The following is a 22,221-nucleotide window of genomic DNA, read 5'->3' as shown; positions in this document are numbered from 1 at the left end:
CTCCCCTGTTGCGCGCGGCTAAAGATCAAGTTCAACGGACTCACTATCCTGGTAGTTTTGCATCAGAAAATACAGATAGAACTTTCTCTAGTGGACACGACATGTTCTGCATAATTCGAGACTCAACGATAACCGCGGCACACTCACCATGTCCAGTGACTCGGTATGCCGTTCGGCACCATAAAAATACCGATTTTGGCTGAACAGACTCAACAACTGGCTCTGCAACATTTTGGTACTCGAGGGCTTGAGGGAGGGGCAATGATGAACAAGGAGCTTCAAGGCGATCGATTTGAGCTCAGAGGTCAGGCATTGGCGACGGCAATCCTCTATGGGTGGCGCGATGTCGACGAAGGGGCAAAGAGGGTGGCGGCAGGGTGGTGCCGGACGGGGGAGGGGCGACGGGGCAGGACGTGTGGTGGCTAGGGTAGACTATCATAGGGGTTGTTATGTTTACCTTCGTGCTTGATACAGACTGGTATGTACCTTTGCGGTGGCATTCTTAACGTAAATATTGACGAACTCCATGACTGCCGTTTCGGGAAGTTGGGTTACGGCCGCTTCGCTATTATTTACTCGCTCCGTAAAGAAATATAAGAGTGTGTTGATCATTAAAGACAGAGGGAATACTAGAGGAGGGGTGTTTCGGCCCGATTCCGCACGGGAAGTTGGTGGAGCGCGGCACCGAAGGAGTTCTGAGTGGGCCCTTGTATCGTCAAGTTGAAGAACCTAAAAACCTACACCACCTTACAAATCCAGATAGATGGAATGCCCACTCTTTCGAAAAAAGAAAGGAATGGCATAAATGGGCATTCGGGCCATCATTTAAGGAGGGGGCGAAAGTCACAGTGGGCTGACTATGGGCCATTGGGGGGTAGCGGCCTTCAAGGTGACACGGCGGGTTGAGCGAGTGGCTCCGAAGTACACTCGTGCATTTGCTTGTCTAAAAAAAAACACTTGACAGAAATTGAACAAGAAGACTCTGCAAATTCGTACGGACAAAAGGAGCGGCACCGACAACGAACCAGGATTCTTGCTCACATTCTCCTGCTTTTACAATCTCCCGCTGTACAAAAACTGAACGAAATTTTCGACCGCGTGAGACGGTCAGGGTGGCATATGGTCGTGCGGCGGCCAGTGCACCCCCTCCCTGGGGCACGGCGGCGGCAATGGCGCCGGCTGCGCGAGGTACGTCGGGTACCGCTGCCCCGGCATCAGCACCGACAGGTCCGCCGCCTGCAGCACCGTCTGCACCTGAACACATGGCAGATTTTAACTATTCAGCTATGTACCGCGCACGCATTGCGTGAAAATTGAAGGGGCTAGCGTTGAGTGGCCACGGAGCCAGATCAGGACGGTCTTACCATGGGCGGGCTCCGGGGCTTGCCGGGCGAGCGGTGGCCACGCCGGCGTCGGCCGCGCGGGGAGCCGGCTGGCGCCTGGAACGCCTGGGGCCTGATGAGGTGCTCGAAGATGGCCATGAGGAGGAAGATGGAGATGAGGATGGCCGTGGCCGCGAAGCCGAAGGAGATGGCGTCCATGGACGTGCCGAAGTCCCTCAGCGTCGTCGCCTCGCCCCTCGCGTCGGCAGCCGCAGCCGGCTCCGACGGCGCCATCGCGGCCGCCCCCGGTGGCCACGGCCTCGACCTCTGCCCAGACTCGCTCATGGCGCCTCCTCCTTGGGCCTTCTTCACAGCCAAAACAGCCCCTGCAAATCGATAACATGGCCCTCATAAGCAAGTAAATCTACTGAAAAAACTCAGTAAAGTTCAACTATTAGTAGCAGCACTCCTACTGAACTGGTTCTACACTATGAGGGATCAGTTGAGCGAAGATGAAAAGCACCCAGAAGTCAGAACCATGTACTAACACATTGCAGGAAAATGAGAACTACGATTACATACCTTGGTTGAGAGTCTTGCTTTGCTGTGCTGATGGGGTGATGAAGGCTCAGTGCTCGCTGCCAAATTCCAGGACTGGAGCGGAGGAAAGAACCTACAGGAAGCAGAGCTAGCCTGGCTGCAGCCTCTACTTAAAGGGAGGCACCCACTGGCCCAAAAGCGAGATCTCAGCTACAGATCCGGTGGTGGCAAATGTGGCGGGAGGAGAAAGAAAGAAAACCAAAGGGAAAATGCATATGTTTGGAGGAACAAAAAGAGTGCCGCGGGAAAAGGCTGCCACAGCTCCATATAGAAACGCGCGAGATTGGTACTACGAAAAATAATCCCGGGATCATGGTTAGTGGCTCCCCACTCCCGTGCACTCTCGAGTCCGTATGCTGCAGCCCACATGATCCTCCTAAAGACCAGTGAAATGATTCGTCAGAGTGCTCGCATAGGTATAGCCAAGGGGAAAGCGAAAAGGGACGCGGGGAAAAAGCGGGGCGTGGAAAGACGGGAAGTTTTGCGTCGCTTTGGTGCACAGATCAGGGACCGGTTAGGGTTAGCCTGCGATAGGCATCATGGTTGCTGTCAGGTAAGTGGCATCGTACAGAGATTTATGTTGGTATTTGATGATTTGGATCACTGGGGCCTCAGCATGCATTCGTAGTGAGCGAGGTTAATCAGGGATCTGACAGTGTTGAGGGAGAGGACTGAAGGAAGCACCTACTGATGCCAATGGCTAGGCGGACTGTTGCCAGTAGCAGAAAAGATGGAGAATCCAGTCTAATACTACAGGCCAGTAACAGTGTCAGTGGAGACTGTGCGAGGCTGCACGCACCAAAGTCCTGAGTCCTGACCCTCGATCAGGGTGAAAAGTAGTACGTGGGGGCGTGCAAGATACTACAGTACTGATCCCGGGTGCCCATTCCGACGGGACTGATTATGCACGCAGTGAAGAAAAAATCCTCTACTACTCGTATTTAGGATCATCTTAGGAAACAGCAGAGATAACTAACCCTCCAAAAGCTGCGTGTCAATGTCAGTAGACCGACTAGTTTAAGCTCGTCTTCTTCTCCGGGTGCAAAGTGGTGAAGAACTTTGCAACAAGATAACCTAATTAAGCAACTACACAAGTGTAATACATGTATCATCCTTCTGACACTGGCGAGTGATGGTTCTCTTCACCTCTTGCTTACTTGGGCGATACTACTGCGGGCAGTAAATTAGTAACTGATGATTGATTACACATGCATCAACCATCTCCTTTCTCAGGCACTAGTCTCTTCAACTCCCCGTATATAAAACACGGGTTATATGTCTTCCTATGATGCCTTCCTCCTTCCACAAATGATCCTGTCTCCTTGCCTTGAGCATGCATCAACCCAAGCCAATTAAAGAGAGAAGAGGACGCCATTAGTTTTATCTCAATGCTTGCTTCCAAAGAAAGAACTCGGTACTTGCGAGTAGGGAGGCAACTAATAAAGTGCAGATCGATTTTTGCAGTATTCAATTACGAGCATCGGCGTAGTGTCTGCCGAGGAGGAGGGCATCGGCCGGACCGTGCATTTGAAAACCAAAATCGTGTACGTACTCGGTTACGATCTACTCTACTTAGAACCCACGTGCGTGCAAGAGAGGCAGTGACAAGTAAACCTCAGATTAGACCTCTTGCCCCTGCTTTGTGTCGCAGCGCTGCCCCAATCCCCTAACCCAAGCAATCATCCAGAGGAAAACAATGGGTTTAAAGCAAGACGGACAAGTAGAAAGCAAAACATAAGGGATGGAAAGTTAGAAAACTAATCACCTATGAAAATTAATAGGGTTGACAGGGAATGGAAAAGGAGGGAAGTTCTTGGTAGACAGGGCTTGGTTAACAATGAATGGCCACGCGATCGACAGCGGCGTGGTGCATGCAAGCAAAGATGAGGTGATATGAAAAGAAAGACTAGACCGAATCGGATAGATGGATGGAACGACAGAGAGTGCATGAGGAAACAGAGGCTAATCCATGTGACATGAAGGCCTGATGATACAGTAACGAAGTGTGCTGTGGATGATTGGTTCCAGTTACTTCGTTATTTAGCAAGACGTCTTCTTTATATCATTGCATGTAAAGCCTGCGTGGAGGGAGGAGCGGATGATGGTACGTAGCCTAGGGGAGGCGGCCTAGAAAGCAGGAATTTGAAAAGGGAGAAAAGGCCTTTTTCCCGTGCTGAAGGTCACATGCATGGCATGCATATGGAGGGGCTCACATGTCTCCCTCCTCCTAGTTCAGGACTCCACAGGAGAAACTAACTAGGGCAAATCGGTTCAAATCAAATGTTTGGGATGATTCCGTGCGATTGTTGGCTCTTTGCAGAGACCGTAGGAGCAACTTCAATGTGCCGACTCAAATGGACAGCGATTTTGTTTTTTATTCGTTTGGATCGGCTCGGCGGACAACCATGTCCGCTTTTGTGTTTGGGTCAGCGCTTCCGTCCAAAGCTCGCCCGACCCATTTTTTAGAATGCACAAAAAAAATTACCGCAAACATTTTGAAAATAAAAACTGTTAATTAAACATTAATGCTGGTCACAAAGGCCGATGAGAGTTCAGGAGTCCACATTTACATTAACTAAAATATTAAATAAAACTTAAAACTATGAGGAGTCGCGCTGCCCTAGGCGTCCTCGTCGTCGTCAGGGTCGGTGAGGTCGATCAGCGTCAGCGCCGGGCCAGCCCAAGGGAACGTCGTCGACCACGCTCTAGCGATGTCGTCCGCCACGGGTTGTACCGCCGCCGGCTGGGCTGGCCCACCACGGGCAAGGCGCTCCTTCTCCCCTGCATTCCGCGTCGCACTCGAGCTGCTCGAGGTACTCGCCCTCGCGGAGCTCCTCGGCCAACCTTCGCTGCCGGCCATTGCTCGAGGTAGGCCTGATCCTGCACCGGCATCACCCCCAACCAGACCGGCGGCATGCTGACCCACTCGCCCCCCCCCCCCCCCCCCGGAGCATGAGTAGCGCTTGAGGGGTAGGCGACGGCTTGGCCTTGACGGGGGATGACGGCACGACGCAGTTGCCGCCTGCGGAGAACGCCATGGCCTCCGCCATACGTGCCTGGTAAGCCGCCTTCTCCTCCTCCGCCTCCTCCTCCTTGCGCCGCTCCTTCTCCTCGCTTTCACGGAGAGCTGCCGCAACCACCGCCTGGTAGGCGGCCTCCGCCTCCTGGTCCTTGTCGCGCACGACGAGGGGCGGCGGCGGGGAGCCATGCGGCATGTCGCAGACGCAGCGCCTCCTGGCCTCCTCGTGCTCGAACGCAAACCACTGCTCCCACGCGGGAGAGTCGAATGTGTAGGCGGGGTCGCGCCGCTACTCCGGCGTCAGTAGCTGTGGCAGCGTGACGTCGAGGTAGGGGAGGAGGCGCGGTGCTCACAATGCTACCTCACCTGGTGCACTAGGACGTTCACGCGCTGCCTAGACCGGCGGGAAGACGCTGGCGGAGGCAGGGGAGAGGGGCGGCGGGGGCCTTGCCCTTGCCTTTGCCGGAGAAGAAACCCATTCGGTGGCTACGGTTTGTCGCCGACGGGGGAGCACAGTGGTGGCGAGATGGAGACGGGAGGGGGGAGGGGGTTCTGAAAGCGGATGAGGACGGCCCCCACCGCACGCTTGGATTAAAAAATGCTGACCGCCGTCGGTGACACGTGGGCCCGCGATAGACGGTCTTCAATAATAAAGACGACAGCAGTAGTTGGGCGGCCGCCGGGTGGGGAGGCGGCAGACACCGAGAGGATGCGTGGCGCGTCCGCGCCGACACATTTCAGCCCCTAATTTGCGCTGCAAATGGGTCCGTGCGGACGCGAAGAGGGCGCGTTTTGCAAATGGATCTGCACGTTGGGCCTGTACTTTTTGCCGCGGTGACCCAAACAAATGGCGGCGGACGAAATGGGTACCTGCGGTGGAGTTGCTCTAACACTATACTGCTACTTTAGGCTACAGAAAATGGTACTCTCAGTATAAAAAAAAGGTCTACAGAAAATGATATTCACTTTTTTTCGAAACAAAAAATGATGTTCATTTAGGGAACAGAAAATGATGTGCATCGACTGTTCTTCAGAAAATGGAGCGTTCAAGCGATGGGCCGTAGAATGAAATATGTTTGTTTTAACAGGATGGCCCAGAACTTGGGCTGCGCAATACTCCACCCCGCTCACGGCCCGCCAATCGGAAATGGGATCCGCTGGCTTTCGGCTGGACAGTGCCATGGACCAAAACGTCAATCGTTTAGCCCCACACCGCCTAGCGAGGTATAGCAGAACCGGTTTATAATCCGAGCGCTGCTGTCAGACTAGTCCCTCGAGGGACACCAGATAAAATTGAAACAGTATAGCGTGGCATGACCCTGTTCGCATAATGATGAGTTGCCGTTTTTTCTTACGGGTGAATCAAGTACAAAGAAAAAAGGAAGAAAGAAAAAGAAATATTCACACAAATCTCAACCTAAGATCAATAATATAGGACTTAGATGTGCAATATTGTTGTCTTACTCCACACGAGTTCTAATGACTTTACAGAAAGGTCAAATTTTACGATTTGAAATTATATTTTATGATGGGTCTAATGATGTCATCGTTGTATCGTGAATGTTAATAATTTTTTATACAAATAAACTTGGTCAAACATTGAAGAGTTTGACTTCAGACAAATTTAATATCAAGAATAAAAAGAGTAGATACATGATCTTTTTTTTGGGTGGGATGCCGAAATGGGATGGAAGCGATGATGCACGATGCAAACAGGCCATGTGTTTGTAATTTCAAAATTGTTACCACTTGATACGAGCAGAAAGTTATAGTGACTCGTGTGATGATGTTGTGTTTATTGGGGGAATTTTCTAGTTACTTCCGTGCAAAATAGCAGTCATGTATATCTCTAATTATCGCAACATACTATAGTTACTTCCGTGCAAAATCGTAGTCATGTATATCTCTAATTATCGCAACATACTAGATGAATATTATTAGTTGTGCTTCAGTTTGACATAGAGGTGCCCTTCTGAAGTTGGATAATCCAAGCAGTTCTTGAATGTGAACCTGCCTATTTTTATTCGGCCATCTAAGGATGCATGACACTCATTTAAATTCAACACTCGTCCTTTTGGACAATCATAAGGTTTTTTCTTTTCTTTTCGAAATGATAGGTTTCCTTCATTCATTAAGAAGAAAAGAGTTGATCGGTTAATTAGACCATAGATATACAATGTAGTATCTCATTTTATCCAGATGCCACTTGATGACTCTACCATGGTTGCCTCTACCGTGTGTGAACAGAGCATGAACTTCAATCTCCCAACATTTCAAAACATGACTAACGGAATTAAATTAAGTAAAAAAATAAAACTTTTCAGTGATGTTTTTTCTATGCGCAAACAGTAGTGGAATTCCCTACTTTGCAATTTTCATTAATAAAAGGAGGAAAATGAAAGGACAGTACAAAGTTACATAATTAGACAACATATATATTCTAGTGGTCGAACATCAATTGTGTTTAACATATACCTTAAGGATTTTTATACACATATAGACAACATTGACAAGTTTTTTTTACCATTAAATCACTTTTTCTCTCCTTTCGAAGCTGACAGTCAGTGGTGACAAGCTGCTCCTCTTTGACTCCATATCATGGTTTCATCACCTTCGCAGTACCTAGTGACTTGCTTCACAATCAAGTAGTTCTGGAAGCCCCTTAAAGCAGCAGCAAAGATAATTTAGAGGATACCAACTTGCAGTTTGTGAACCATAGCACTGTAGAAGTAACTCATCATACTCCTAATGGAGCATGTAGCATATACGTCACTCCTTAAATGTAATAACAACTCACCAATTTATGGTTATTCAGAGAAGCATGTAGCATGCTGCAAAAGTATCATAAATCCTGTCCAAAGCAACAATCTCTAACATACAGCCATATCTAGTTCGATTGCAATAAAAAAATAGTGCTCGTCTTTCCAACAGCAAATGTTAACATCTCTGGTTATATTACTCTGAATGGACATCTCTGGTTATATCTCCTACGGAGTTCATGAAATATATTTTGCAGTTAATGGCTCATCCAAGTTAAGCACATGTATAGACATCACCAGAGCAATGTACAGGCCGTACTGTGATAATCACAAGTTTTCAACATATCACCTTGAGAAAATATCAGTTTAAATACTCTAAAGGAACGCCTTGTACTCAGTGATAAGCAACTCCATTTCAATTAATAACTTATTAACTGGCAATATAACTTGTTCATACGCGAAAAAACTTCTCATGGAAATTAACACAAGCTATGTAGTCTATTGCTTGCGTGCTCTCCTATATAACTACTTCCTCTGTAAAGAAATATAAGAGTGTTTAGATCACTAAAGTGGTGATCTAAACGCTTTTATATTTCTTTACGGAGGGAGTACTTGGTAAATGCACAAGCAGGACATTTACCTACTCATCATCTGATAATCTACAGGAAGCTCCGCGACTACACTCACCTTTCTGGAAAGCATAGTAGACACCACAGCCCTTTACTGCTATCTGCTCATCATGCAAAAATCTGGAGGAATCTCCCCGATTGCATAGGCCTTTCTGAAAGCATAGCACTATAGCAGACAGCAAGGGGTTCACCCTTATTTTGTAGACCATGGTGTCTGTCTTGCTCCCATTTTGGGTCATCCTCCTTAGAACCCCAACCAGTGTTCGCATTTCTCTGAACCGGTTCTCTGAAATATAACCATGAACACCACAAGTAGTCGTCAATCATGATGGTTCAGTGGAAGTACTTAAGAAGGTTACTGATAAACTATATGGCCTAGTAAATGATCTAACCATGAAAACATTTTTCAACACATGTGAATTCGAAATGCCATATCCTATCCAACTCGAGTTCAAGCATTCACCGGTAAGATCTTGATAAGTAATCTCGTACATCACCTCAATATTCAGTACAAAACCTTTACATCTGGATCTAGATTCAGGTCAAACAAAAGAGTTGAGTAAGACAAAAACAAACTCCAAACTCAATGATCGAAACTGAATGCCCATGCTTATATATCCATTATTTATCTTGGACACGAGCAAACAATTTGTCGTGTGATGTCATACATTGTCAAAGCAAGACTAATCCCCCACAAAATCAGATTGGGTACAAAGAATATCAGTATCACATTTATTAATTCACTGCTGTTATTAATCCAAAAAAATCTGGGTGTGTACTTGTCTAACAAATCACCTAAAAAATGATTTCAATGGGGTATTGAAATCTGGTGTCCTACAAAAACAGTAAGCAGATGTTGCAAACAGGTCATCATATCTGGAAAATGATCTGTATATTACAACAAATCATCGTATTCATATTAGGTGAAAGTCATTATGCATCACACTATGAGATGCTACAATTGGAATGACTAAAATGATTTGAAACATCCTACACGGATTGAAATAATCAGATAGCTATGGAAGCCACAGATCGAGAAACATAGCAGCTAAAAACTTCTGCCTTTTAGAAAGAAAAATGAACAAATGCATATCCTGCAAGCAACATGTGCAAATGTCAATCTAAATGATGGTTTGAAACAATAAGAAAAGTGCTTACTCATAGCCCAATAAATCACATATCCCCCTCGACAAATTTTCAGAATTCTGTGTATGCACGTTTAATTAGAACAGATCCTATTCAAGAATAGCAATTGTTCAGAAAGCAGGCATGAAGTCACTACCTCAAAGAGGGACAGACCCATCGTTGCAAAATTGATCAATCGTATACTGAACAATTTGGAGAAGGCATCTCCAACAGTGTTAACTTTCCAGATTTAACTTATTTGACTAATTTGGTTCGATAGAAAGGAGGACAGACTGTGAAACTTATTTGACTAACTTGGTTCGATAGGATGGAGGGCAGACTGTGGGACTAAGAAACAGAGGGCGAGCAAGGAAGCAAGTACGGAGGAGGAGTGGCCGGGAGAGACCTTGGACTTGACGGAGCGCTTGATGAGCGACCAGAGCCCCGGCGGTGGAGACGCAGGCTTCCATTTCGTAGGGCGCAGATACACGGGACGATGGCGGTCGCCGGCGCCGGATGGCGGAGCTCCGATGCCAAACAGCTGCACTACCAGTGCGAGGAGGCGCCGGGCCATTGGTGGTGGAGACCAGGGTGGACCTACGGTCTGGATGGCTTCTGCGGACCAGAAGCTCCGGCGGCAAGCTCCCGCGAGGCGCGGCTGTGGCGGGCGAGCGGCGGACGAGGAGCTAAGGGATGGGCTAGGGCTTGCGACGACGGCCCAAGGAACACCACTTCACTCACGGCCCGCCAATCGGAAATGGGATCCGCTGGCTCTCGGCTGGACACTACCAACCCCTCAAAAAAAAAAAAAAAGGCTGGACACTACCAGGGAGCAAAACGCTCGATCGTTTGTCCCACATCGGCTAGCGAGGTAAAGCTGGGCCGGTTTATAAGCCGCGCGCTGCTGCCTGAGTTGTGCCTTCGGGAACACCCGGTAAATCAGAATATGTGCATGATAAGCTTTCATCAGGATGACGCGGCTATTTTTTTATACCCAGAAAGGTCCTCATAGTACATGAGTTCCATTGATTTTATAGAAAAGTCCTCATAATTTCATTTTCATCTTTTGAGATCATTACGGCTACCAAATTATGGGTGCAGGCCAACTGTCAGTTTTCACTCTTAACCATGGCAAATCTTGTGGCCATGTATGCACATGAAATACTCCCTTTGTTTCATTTTACTTCGCATATTAGATTTGGTTGAAGTCAAATTTTGCAAAGTTTGACCAAATTTATATTAAAAATATCAACATCTACAATACCTAATAAGTAAAATATGAAATTATATTTTATGGGGGATCTAATGATGTCGTTGTTGTATTGTGAATGTTAACAATTTTTTGTATAAGCTTGGTTAAATTTGAAGAGCTTGACTTAAGACAAATCTAATATGCAGAGTAAAAAAGTAGATACATAACATTTTTTACGGGATAGGATGGAAGCGATGATGCACGATGCAACATGCCATGTGTTTTTTATACCCCACACGAGTTTACTGACTTTGTAGAAAGGTCCTCATAGTTCTCATTTCCATGTTTTGAGATCCTACCATCCCACACGAGTTCAACTGGTTTTACAGAAAGGTCCTCATAGTAAACGAATGTTACTGATTTTATAGAAAGGTCCTCATAGTTCTCATTTCCATGTTTTGAGATCCAAATTTTAGGATTTCAGCCGCCATCTTTTCAGCCCCTCACCGATACTATTGTTTTTTTACTGAAAGGTCCACATAATTTCATTTTCATCTTTTGAGATCCTTATAGCTGCCAAATTTTGGGTGGCAGGCCAATTGCCAATTTTTACTCTTGAACCATGGCATTTCTTGTTGTATACACATGAAATACTCCCTTTGTTTCATTTTACTTTGCATATTAGATTTACCTAAAGTCAAATTTTGCAAAGTTCGACCAATTTATATTAGAAAATATCAACATCTACAATACCAAATAAGTACAATATGAAATTATATTTTATGGTGGATCTAATGATGTCATTGTTGTATTATGAACGTTAATAATTTTTTGTATAACTTTCGCAAAGAAATTGTATAAGCTTGGTCAAATTTGAAGAGTTTGACTTCAGAAAAAACTAATATGCAGAGTAAAAAGAGTAGATACATATTCTTTTTTACAGGATGTGTTGGGGATATGACTACCAGGTATGACCCGCCCAGGAGGGGCCGGGTCAACCACAACGGCGGGCTACGTGAATGAAGCCCGAAGAGTATACAAGGTGACGATTTACAATAAGGCTTATAATAGGCCCAAGCCCAGAGGCGGCTTAAGGCCCGTAAGTATAAACCGCCATGTATGAATAGACTTGTAATGCAAGGCATGTAAGAGATGTCACCGAGCCGAACACGTTGTATGAGCCAGCCGGGACTCTGTAGGCCGCAGGGCGTCAACCCGTGTATATAAGGGGACGACCCGGCGGCGGCTTAGGGCAAGAAACAACAGATTGAGAGCCAAGCTAGCGTATTCGCTCCTTGGTCATCGAAATCTAGCAATACCACATCAACTGGACTAAGCTTTACCTTCATCGCAAGGGGCCGAACTAGTATAAACCTCTCGCGTCCTTTGTCCCGATGAACCCCTTTAAGCTTCCTAGTTGCGATGGCTCCACGACTAAGTCCTTTCACTAGGACATCTGCCATGACAATTCCACGATAGTTGGCGCCCACCGTGGGGCCAGCGCACGGTGGATTTGAGTTCTTGAAGGGCAGCTTCGAAGGACTCAAGGGATAAGCTGTGGGCCGGATGACCAAGAGTCGTCGCGGCAAGCTCTACATCGACGACGCAGGCTGGGGCCCCGACGTCGGCTCAATTGAGTACGGGTACCGGGTCCCCTTCGGCGGGATCCATGTCTTCATCGGCCGGATCGGCGAGCCGGGTCCTGAGCCGGACATCTGCACCGACATCATCGAGACGGCTCAACGCGCAAGACCCGCCCGGGCTCAGCCGGCTATGAAGCGTGCCTTCGTGGGATGCATCCATGGAGGGGAATTTTCTGAAGGATCTATGTCTGATGGCGAGACGGCCGTCTAGTCTGATGGCGAGTCATCCACGGGTGAGACAGATTCGTTGTATCAACTGCAAGATGGTGGGCTTGGGGGTTGTTCCGATGGCAGCAGTATTCCGGACCCCTTCGAGCCACCGAGCAGAGCGGGGGTCTTCATGACCAGCATGCAGCCTGCTCAAAACTCTACGGCAGCAATAACCACCGGGTCAGCAGCGGTCGGGTCAGGAGGCCCCGCGCGCCCACCGACTCAGGTACTGATGGAGCTCATGGATAGGATGACGACTCTGTTGACTACCGTGGTTGAGCCGGCGGATCAAGCTCAGCATGATGCAGAGGTGGCACAGTTACGTGAGGAGGTAGCACAAGCCAAGGAAAACTTAGCGGCGGAGGACGTCAGGATGGCTGCGGAGCGGGCGGCTCTGGATGCTAGAGCTCAGCAGCTTCAATTAGAGGCTTTTCGGCTCATGATGGACCTGAGCGCATCAAACGAGGTCATGAAGAGAAGGCACCAGAAGACTCAGTCACGTCTGCCTCTGACTTATGATCCTAGGAACCTCTTCCACACACTCGGGGCAGGTCCCAGTAACCCGCCAGAGGTGAACCAGATTGCAACACCCGGGGCTGGGGCACCGGTTTAGCCACGGACTATGGAACCCCCTTGTGTGAATACCGCTCCGCCTCAGTATACACCGACACCACCGGATCATTTTTCTAACCCTTTGGAGAATCTGATCGCTGCATCAGCACGTTTGGCAGCTCTCCCGATGGAGGGCAACTCTCCGACGGCGATCGAAACACAGAGGGTTAGAGAACTTCTTCAGACGGCTCTAGCACAGCAGGAGGCATACTTTTATAGTCGAGACAGGATTCATTCAACCCCTCGCCCAAGCCGGAGCCCGAGCTATAGCAGGCATATGGATTCAGCAGCCGTGTCAAGCAACGCCCCGCACCGTAACCAGCCGCGCAGGCATGACCCGACGCGTAATGGAGCTCTTAACTTGGTTGACCAGGATAGGATCCGCCAAGAGGCTGAGCGGGCGGTTCAACAGGCAGCTGAGCAGGCGGCTCACCAAGCTTTTCCGGTTTATCCGACGACCTCTGTTGAAGCAGGTGTGGCCACAAGGACAGGAGGTGTCCCTTTGCTTGGCGCCGGCTTTGCGTAATGAGCGTTTGCCAAAAGATTTAAAGGGGCCTCGGAAGGTGCCTAATTACACAACCGACTTACAACCCGGGGCATGGATTGAAAGTTATGAGATGGCCATGGAATTGCTGGAGGTCAGTGATGCATCAATGGCTAAATACTTCACTATGATGCTGGATGGAACGGCCCGCACTTGGTTAAAGGGACTGCCCCCTAATTCCATTGGTTCCTCGGCCGAGTTAAAGGCCCGGTTTATTCAAAACTTCAAATATACATGCAAGCAGCCCATGTCGATTGTGGACTTGACTAATTGCAAGCAAGAAGAAGGTGAGTCCATGACCCATTGGGTGCGCCGGGTGAAGGAAACAATACATTCGTTTGATAAAATGGATGCCGGCTCCGCGGTATTAATGTTGGAAAAAAATTGTCGTTTTGAACCTTTGAAACAGAAGCTAGGACGGCTCAAGCGCGATTGTAATGACATGGGCCAGCTTATGGCGGCTCTAGTCAAATATGTTGATTCAGATAGTACCAAGGATCCTGCGTCTGATGAAGAGAAGACAGGGAAGGGAAAGAAGAATGGCAACGCTAAGGGTCTTTAGCATAACCCGACAAATCAAGGAGGTAATAATAAATGTAAGGATGACGACAGCTCAGAGTTTGTGGCGAATGCGCAAGGCAACAATCAACAACGTAAGGGGAGGCCACCTCCTCGGTCAGGCGGGTCAGGTCCCATCCTCGAGCAGTTGCTAAATGAACCCTGTCCAAGACACGGCACCCGGGAGAATCCGGCTACCCATCTATGAAAAGACTGTATGATCATGAAGGCTTTCAAGAATTCTAACATATTCGACGATAATCATGGACCTGGCGGCGGCCCAGGTGGTGGCGTTTTTCATGGCCCGGGCGGCAATTTAGGCGGTGGCCGTTTTCATGGCCAGGGCCCTCAAGGTAATCAAGGTGGTTATAATCAGCAATCTGGCCAAGGAGGTCAGCAGCAGCAATCCGGGTTTCAGAGTAACCCAAAGCAGCTAAGTAGTGGGCAGTATCATGTGTTCACCACCAGTTTATGCAAAAGGGACCAGAAACTTCATAAGAGAGCGGTCAACGCTGTTGAGCCGATGGTTCCTTGTTATTTAAGATGGTCTGAGCAGCCTATTATGTGGAGTAGGGAGGATCACCCTCCCCGGGTTGACAATCCAGGTCATCTGGCTTTGGTGGTGGCGCCTCAGGTTGGTGGATATAAATTCACTAAAGTACTCATGGACGGAGGCAGTAGCATCAACATCCTTTATTATGAGACGTTCCGTCGCATGGGGTTGACTGATAAAAGTCTTAAGACGTCCAACACTGTTTTTCATGGAGTATTGCCTGGTAAGTCGGCATACCCAGTGGGTAAGATTGAGCTGGAGGTAGCTTTTGGAGATGAGCATGATTCCAGGGCTGAGAAATTAACCTTTGAGGTGGTCAAAATCAAGAGCCCGTATCACGCCATGTTTGGACGACCGGCTTATGCAAAATTCTGGCACGGTCGTGTTATGTTTATCTGCAGCTCAAGATGCCGGGTTATAAAGGTACTATCACCGTGCATGGAAATTGGAAGATAGCCTTAGAGTGTGAGGAAGGTGATGCTGCTTACGCGGAATCTGTTTGCGCGACGGAGGAGTTAAAGTTCTACAAAGACAACATTGACCCGACAGACATGACATCTTTGAAGAAGCCAACTACTGAACATGAGCCGGTGCTGAAGTTTAAGTCGGCTGACGATACCAAGATGATTGATTTTGTGCCTGGCAACTCATCCAAACAATTTATTGTCAGTGCTAATTTGGATCCCAAATAGGAAGGCGCGCTCATCGAGTTCATCTGTGAGAACCGGGACATCTTTGCATTGAAGCCTTCTGACATGCCGGGTGTACCGAGAGAACTCGCTGAGCACACTCTCAATATTGATCCAAAGTTTAAGCCGGTCAGGCAGTTTCTTCAGCGGTTCAACAAGGAAAGGCGCAAGGCTATTGGAGAAGAGGTGGCCCGGCTTTTGGCAGTCGGGTTCATTATTAAAGTCTTTCATCCAGAGTGGTTGGCTAACCCGGTGCTCGTGCTTAAAAAGAACGGCACCTGTCGTATGTGTGTGGATTACACGGACTTAAGCAAAGCCTGTCCGGCTAATCCTTTTGCTCTCCCTCGTATTGATCAAATCATTGATGCTATGGCAGGTTGTGAGCGTTTGAGCTTTTTGGATGCTTATTCTGGTTACCATCAGATCAAGATGGCGGTTAATGACCAGGAGAAGACAACTTTCATTACTCCATTTGGAGCCTTTTGCTATGTGTCCATGCCTTTTGGGCTTAAGAGTGCCCAGGCGACTTATCAGCGGTGTGTGCAGAACTGTCTTCACAACCAGATTGGGTGTAATGTTCATGCTTATGTGGACGATATAGTGGTGAAATCCAGAGAGAAGAAAACCTTGGTAGATGATCTGAAGGAAACTTTTGATAACCTCCGGGTCTACAAGATGATGCTTAACCCGTCCAAGTGCGTTTTTGGAGTACCGTTGGACAATCTTTTGGGTTTTTTGGTGTCTAACAGAGGCATTGAGGCTAACCTGGAGAAAATAAAGGCGATTACGTCTTTGGCTAAGCCAGCGTGCATCAATGACATTCAGAGGCTGGCGGGTCGTGTTGCAGCTTTAAGCCATTTCATAAGCCGATTAGGTGAGAAGGCTATGCTGTTATATCAAATGATGAAGAAGACGGATGATTTTGTCTGGAGTGATGCTGCTAACTCTGCCTTTGAAGATCTGAAAAGACAGCTCGCTGAGCCACCGGTTATTGCTGCTCCCGTTGATAAGGAGCCACTGTTGTTATATGTGGCTGCTAATACACGTGCTGTCAGTGTGGCCATTGTTGTAGAGTGCAAAGAGGCTGGCAAGGAATATCCGGTTCAACGGCCGTTTTACTACGTCAATGAGGTGCTCATTAAGTCCAAACAGAGATATCCACATTGGCAGAAACTTGTTTATGGGGTGTTCATGGCGAGCCGGAAGCTTAAGCATTACTTTCAGGGTCATCCTATCACCGTGGTTAGCTCTGCTCCTTTAGGAGATATTATTCAAAATAGAGAAGCCACGAGACGAGTCGCCAAGTGGGCCATTGAACTTGGGTCTCATGGTTTAAAGTATGTGCCCCGTACTGCCATCAAATCTCAAGCACTGGTGGATTTCATTAACGATTGGACGGAGTTGCAGATACCCGAAGAAAAGCCATACAACACATATTGGACGATTCATTTTGATGGGTCCAGGCAGTTGGAAGGCTCGGGGGTTGGAGTTGTTTTAACTTCCCCTCAAGGTGACAAATCTTGTTATGTGTTGAGGTTGATGTTTCCTTGTACTAACAACGCAGCTGAGTATGAGGCCTTACTCCATGGTCTTCGAATGGCTAAAGAAATGAGTTTAAGCCGGGTAAGGTGCCTTGGCGACTCAGATTTGGTGGCTCAGCAAGTATCAGGCAAGTGGGACTCCAAGGATCCTCTCATGGCGGCTTATCGCCGTGAGGTTGACGCTGTTGCTGGACACTTCAAGGGTTATCAAGTGGAGCACATTGACCGCAGAAAGAACGAAGCAGCTGATGCTTTAAGCCGGTTGGGATCTCAGCATAAGCCAGTGCCTCCTAACACTTTTTTAGATGTTCTGCATAACCCTTCTATCAAGTTGCCTATAGAGGAAGACTTGGCTGTTCCAGACCTGGAAGCACAATTGGTGGCGGCTCTTCATGTCATTCCAGATTGGACAGTGCCATATTTGGCTTATATGACCCGGGGCGAGTTGCCGGAGGATGAGACCTTGGCTAGACAGATAACCCGGCGGTCTAAGTCAATGACAATTTCCAATGGTGAGTTGTATCATCGCAGTGTCACCGGAGCGTTTCAACGTTGTGTCTCTCCTGAAGAAGGTCAAGAAATTCTTCGTGAGATCCACGGAGGAGATTGTGGCCATTATGCCGGTTCAAAGTCTCTTGTGGCCAAAGCTTTCCATCATGGTTTTTACTGGCTAACGGCTCACGCTGATGCGGAGGATCTGGTCAGTAGGTGCGATGGGTGTCAAAAATTCACACGACGGGCGCACGTGCCGGCTCAGGAATTGCGAATGATTCCAATTACTTGGCCGTTTGCAGTCTGGGGGCTTGATATGGTTGGACCTTTCAAAAGATCCAAGGATAAAAAGACGCACCTTTTGGTGGCAGTGGACAAATTCACAAAGTGGGTTGAGGCAGAGCCGGTTAGTAAGTGTGATGCATCCACGGCGGTTCAATTCATGAAGAAAGTGATCTTTCGTTTTGGCTTTCCACACAACATTATCACTGACAATGGCACTAACCTGTCCCAAGGAGCTATGGAAGAATTCTGTCAACGGGAACATATCCGGCTTGATGTTTCATCAGTAGCTCACCCCCAATCCAATGGTCAAGCTGAAAGAGCCAATCAGGAAATCCTGAAAGGTCTAAAACCCTGGCTTATGGTCCCTTTACAACGGACGCCGGGTTGTTGGGTGGAAGAGTTACCCTCTGTGATATGGAGCATCAATACTACCCCTAACAGGTCTACGGGTTATACGCCTTTCTTCATGGTTTATGGAGCAGAGGCAGTCCTGCCCAGTGATAGCCGTCATGACTCTCCTCGAGTGGCGGCTTACGTTGAAGCTGATAACGAACAAGCCCGTCAGGATGCGCTTGACCTATTGGATGAAGAGTGTGACTTAGCAGCAGCCCGCTCAGCGATTTACCAACAGGACCTGCGCCGTTATCACAGCCGCCGAGTTAAGTCAAGAACCTTTCAAGAAGGTGACCTGGTGCTCCGGCTCATCCAGATCAGTCTGATGCGCACAAGCTATCCCCACCTTGGGAAGGACCCTTTGTGGTCAGCAAGAACTTGAATAACGGGTCATACTACCTTATCGATGTTCGAGAGCACAAAGACTCACGTAAGTCGGAGGAGGAGACCCGTCGGCCGTGGAATATTGCTCACCTTCGGCCTTACTACACTTGAGCCACCGGCTCTCATAATGTACATACTTTGACGTTGTATATTGTTGGAAATATGCCTTAGAGGCAATAATAAAATGATTATTATATTTCCTTGTTCATGATAATTGTCTATTATTCATGCTATAATTGTATTATCCGGAAATCGTAATACATGTGTGAATACATAGACCACAATGTGTCCCTAGTGAGCCTCTAGTTGACTAGCTCGTTGATCAACATATAGTCATGGTTTCCTGGCTATGGACATGGGGATGTCATTGATAACAGGATCACATCATTAGGAGAATGATGTGATAGACAAGACCCAATCCTAAGCTTAGCTCAAAGATCATGTAGTTCGTTTGCTGTAGCTTTTCTGAATGTCAAGTATCATTTCCTTACACCATGAGATTGTGCAACTCCCGGATACTGTAGGAGTGCTTTGGCTGTGCCAAACGTCACAACGTAACTAGGTGACTATAAAGGTACATTACAGGTGTCTCCGAAAGTGTCTGTTGGGTTGGCACAAATCGAGACTGGGATTTGTCACTCCGTATGACGGAGAGGTATCTCTGGGCCCACTCGGTAATGCATCATCATAATGAGCTCAATGTGATCAAGTGGTTGATCACGGGATCATGCATTATGGTACGAGTAAAGTGACTTGCCGGTAACGAGACTGAACAAGGTATTGGGATACCAACGATCGAGTCTCGGGCAAGTAACGTACCGATTGACAAAGGGAATTGAATACGGGATTGATTAAGTCCTCGACATCGTGGTTCATCCGATGAGATCATCGAGGAGCATGTGGGAACCAACATGGGTATCCAGATCCCGCTGTTGGTTATTGGCTGGAGAGCCGTCTCGGTCATGTCTACGTGTCTCCCGAACCCGTAGGGTCTACACACTTAAGGTTCGGTGATGCTAGGGTTGTAGAGATATGAGTATGCAGTAATCCGAAAGTTTTTCGGAGTCCCGGATGAGATCCTGGACGTCACGAGGAGTTCCGGATTGGTCCGGAGGTGAAGAATTATATATAGGAAGTGTAGTTTCGGCCATCGGGAAAGATTCGGGGTCACCGGCATTGTACCGGGACCGCCGGATGGGTCCCGGGGGTCCACCGGGTGGGGCCACCCATCCCGGAGGGCCCCATGGGCTGAAGTGGGGAGGGTAACCATCCCATAGTGGGCTGGTGCACCCCCCCTTTGGGCCCCCCTGCGCCTAGGGTTGGAAACCCTAGGGTGGGGGCGCCTCCACTTGCCTTGGGGGGCACTCCACCCCCTTGGCCGCCGCCCCCCAAGGAGATCCCATCTCCTAGGGCCGGCGCCCCCCCAAGGGGCCTATATAAAGGGGGGAGGGAGGGCAGACGCACCTCAAGTCTTGGCGCCTCCCTCTCCCCTGCTACACCTCTCCCTCTCGCAGAAGCTCGGCGAAGCCCTGCTGCGATCACTGCTGCATCCACCACCACGCCGTCGTGCTGCTGGATCTTCATCAACCTCTCCTTCCCCCTTGCTGGATAAAGAAGGAGGAGACGTCATCCACTCCGTATGTGTGTTGAACGCGGAGGTTCCGTCCGTTCGGCACTTGGTCATCGGTGATTTGGATCACGGCGAGTACGACTCCATCATCCCCGTTCTCTTGAACGCTTCCGCTCGCGATCTACAAGGGTATGTAGATGCACTCTCCTCTCGTTGCTAGTTGACTCCATAGATTGATCTTGGTGAAACGTAGGAAATTTTTTTGTTTTCTGCAACGTTCCCCAACAGTGGCATCATGAGCTAGGTCCATGCGTAGTTACTGTGCACGAGTAGAACACAAAGTAGTTGTGGGCGTCGATATTGTCAATTTGCTTGCCGTTACTAGTCTTATCTTGATTCGGCGGCATCGTGGGATGAAGCGGCCCGGACCGACCTTACACGTACACTTACGTGAGACCGGTTCCACCGACTGACATGCACTAGTTGCATAAGGTGGCTGGCGGGTGTCTGTCTCTCCCACTTTAGTCGGATCGGATTCGATGAACAGGGTCCTTATGAAGGGTAAATAGAAATTGGAAATTCACGTTGTGGTTTTGGCGTAGGTAAGAAACGTTCTTGCTAGAAACCTATAGCAGCCACGTAAAAACTTGCAACAACAATTAGAGGACGTCTAACTTGTTTTTGCAGCAAGTGTTTTGTGATGTGATATGGCCAAAGGTTGTGATGAATGATGAATGATATATGTGATGTATGAGATTGATCATGTTCTTGTAATAGGAATCACGACTTGCACGTCGATGAGTATGACAACCGGCAGGAGCCATAGGAGTTGTCTTTATTTTTTTGTATGACATGCGTGTCATTGAGAAACGCCATGTAAATTACTTTACTTTATTGCTAAACATGTTAGCCATAGCAGTAGAAGTAATAGTTGGCGAGCAACTTCATGGAGACACGATGATGGAGATCATGATGATGGAGATCATGGTGTCATGCCAGTGACAAGATGATCATGGAGCCCCAAGATGGAGATCAAAGGAGCTATATGATATTAGCCATATCATGTCACTATTATTTGATTGCATGTGATGTTTATCATGTTTTTGCATCTTGTTTACTTAGAACGACGGTAGTAAATAAGATGATCCCTCATAATAATTTCAAGAAAGTGTTCCCCCTAACTGTGCGCCGTTGCGATAGTTCGTTGTTTCGAAGCACCACGTGATGATCGGGTGTGATAGATTCCAACGTTCACATACAACGGGTGTAAGACAGATTTACACATGCAATACACTTAGGTTGACTTGACGAGCCTAGCATGTACAGACATGGCCTCGGAACACAGAAGACCGAAAGGTCGAGCATGAGTCGTATAGAAGATACGATCAACATGAAGATGTTCACCGATGTTGACTAGTCCGTCTCACGTGATGATCGGACATGGCCTAGTCAACTCGGATCATGTTATACTTAGATGACTGGAGGGATGTCTATCTAAGTGGGAGTTCATTGAATAATTTGATTAGATGAACTTAATTATCATGAACGTAGTCTAAAATCTTTACAATATGTATTGTAGATCAAATGGCCAACGTTGTCCTCAACTTCAACGCGTTCCTAGAGAAAACCAAGCTGAAAGACGATGGTAGCAACTATACGGACTGGGTCCGGAACTTGAGGATCATCCTCATAGTTGCCAAGAAAGATTATGTCCTAGAAGCACCGCTAGGTGACGCACCCGTCCCACAGAACCAAGACGTTATGAACGCTTGGCAGACACGTGTTGATGATTACTCCCTCGTTCAGTGCGGCATGCTTTACAGCTTAGAACCGGGGCTCCAAAAGCGTTTTGAGCGACACGGAGCATATGAGATGTTCGAAGAGCTGAAAATGGTTTTCCAAGCTCATGCCAGGGTCGAGAGATATGAAGTCTCCGACAAGTTCTTCAGCTGTAAGATGGAGGAAAATAGTTCTGTCAGTGAGCACATACTCAAAATGTCTGGGTTGCATAACCGCTTGACTCAGCTGGGAGTTAATCTCCCGGATGACGCGGTCATTGACAGAATCCTTCAGTCTCTTCCACCAAGCTACAAGAGCTTTG

At 47.9% G+C, this 22,221-nt stretch overlaps 2 protein-coding genes across 2 annotated transcripts; both read right to left on the bottom strand.

The window, feature by feature from the left end:
- Positions 1 to 853: 853 nt before the first annotated feature.
- Positions 854 to 2,246, bottom strand: LOC125545452 (uncharacterized). The gene is made up of 3 exons (XM_048709390.2): positions 1,905 to 2,246; positions 1,365 to 1,708; positions 854 to 1,254 (listed from the first exon to the last, which is right to left on the bottom strand). Exons 2-3 carry the CDS (start codon positions 1,665 to 1,667, stop codon positions 1,108 to 1,110), a joined length of 450 nt encoding a protein of 149 aa, XP_048565347.1. The 5' UTR covers positions 1,668 to 1,708; positions 1,905 to 2,246; the 3' UTR covers positions 854 to 1,107.
- Positions 2,247 to 7,343: 5,097 nt separating this feature from the next.
- Positions 7,344 to 10,190, bottom strand: LOC125548895 (uncharacterized). The gene is made up of 3 exons (XM_048712418.2): positions 9,861 to 10,190; positions 8,388 to 8,615; positions 7,344 to 7,592 (listed from the first exon to the last, which is right to left on the bottom strand). The coding sequence occupies exons 1-3, from the start codon at positions 9,922 to 9,924 to the stop codon at positions 7,564 to 7,566; spliced, it is 321 nt and encodes a 106-aa protein (XP_048568375.1). The 5' UTR covers positions 9,925 to 10,190; the 3' UTR covers positions 7,344 to 7,563.
- Positions 10,191 to 22,221: the final 12,031 nt, after the last annotated feature.

This window comes from Triticum urartu, chromosome 3A (assembly GCF_056163025.1).
Source record: "Triticum urartu cultivar PI428250 chromosome 3A, HENAU_Tu73, whole genome shotgun sequence".
Lineage (NCBI taxonomy): Eukaryota > Viridiplantae > Streptophyta > Magnoliopsida > Poales > Poaceae > Triticum > Triticum urartu.
The sequence above is the reverse complement of the archived record's forward strand: the minus strand, read 5'-3'. Positions and strand labels throughout refer to the sequence as shown.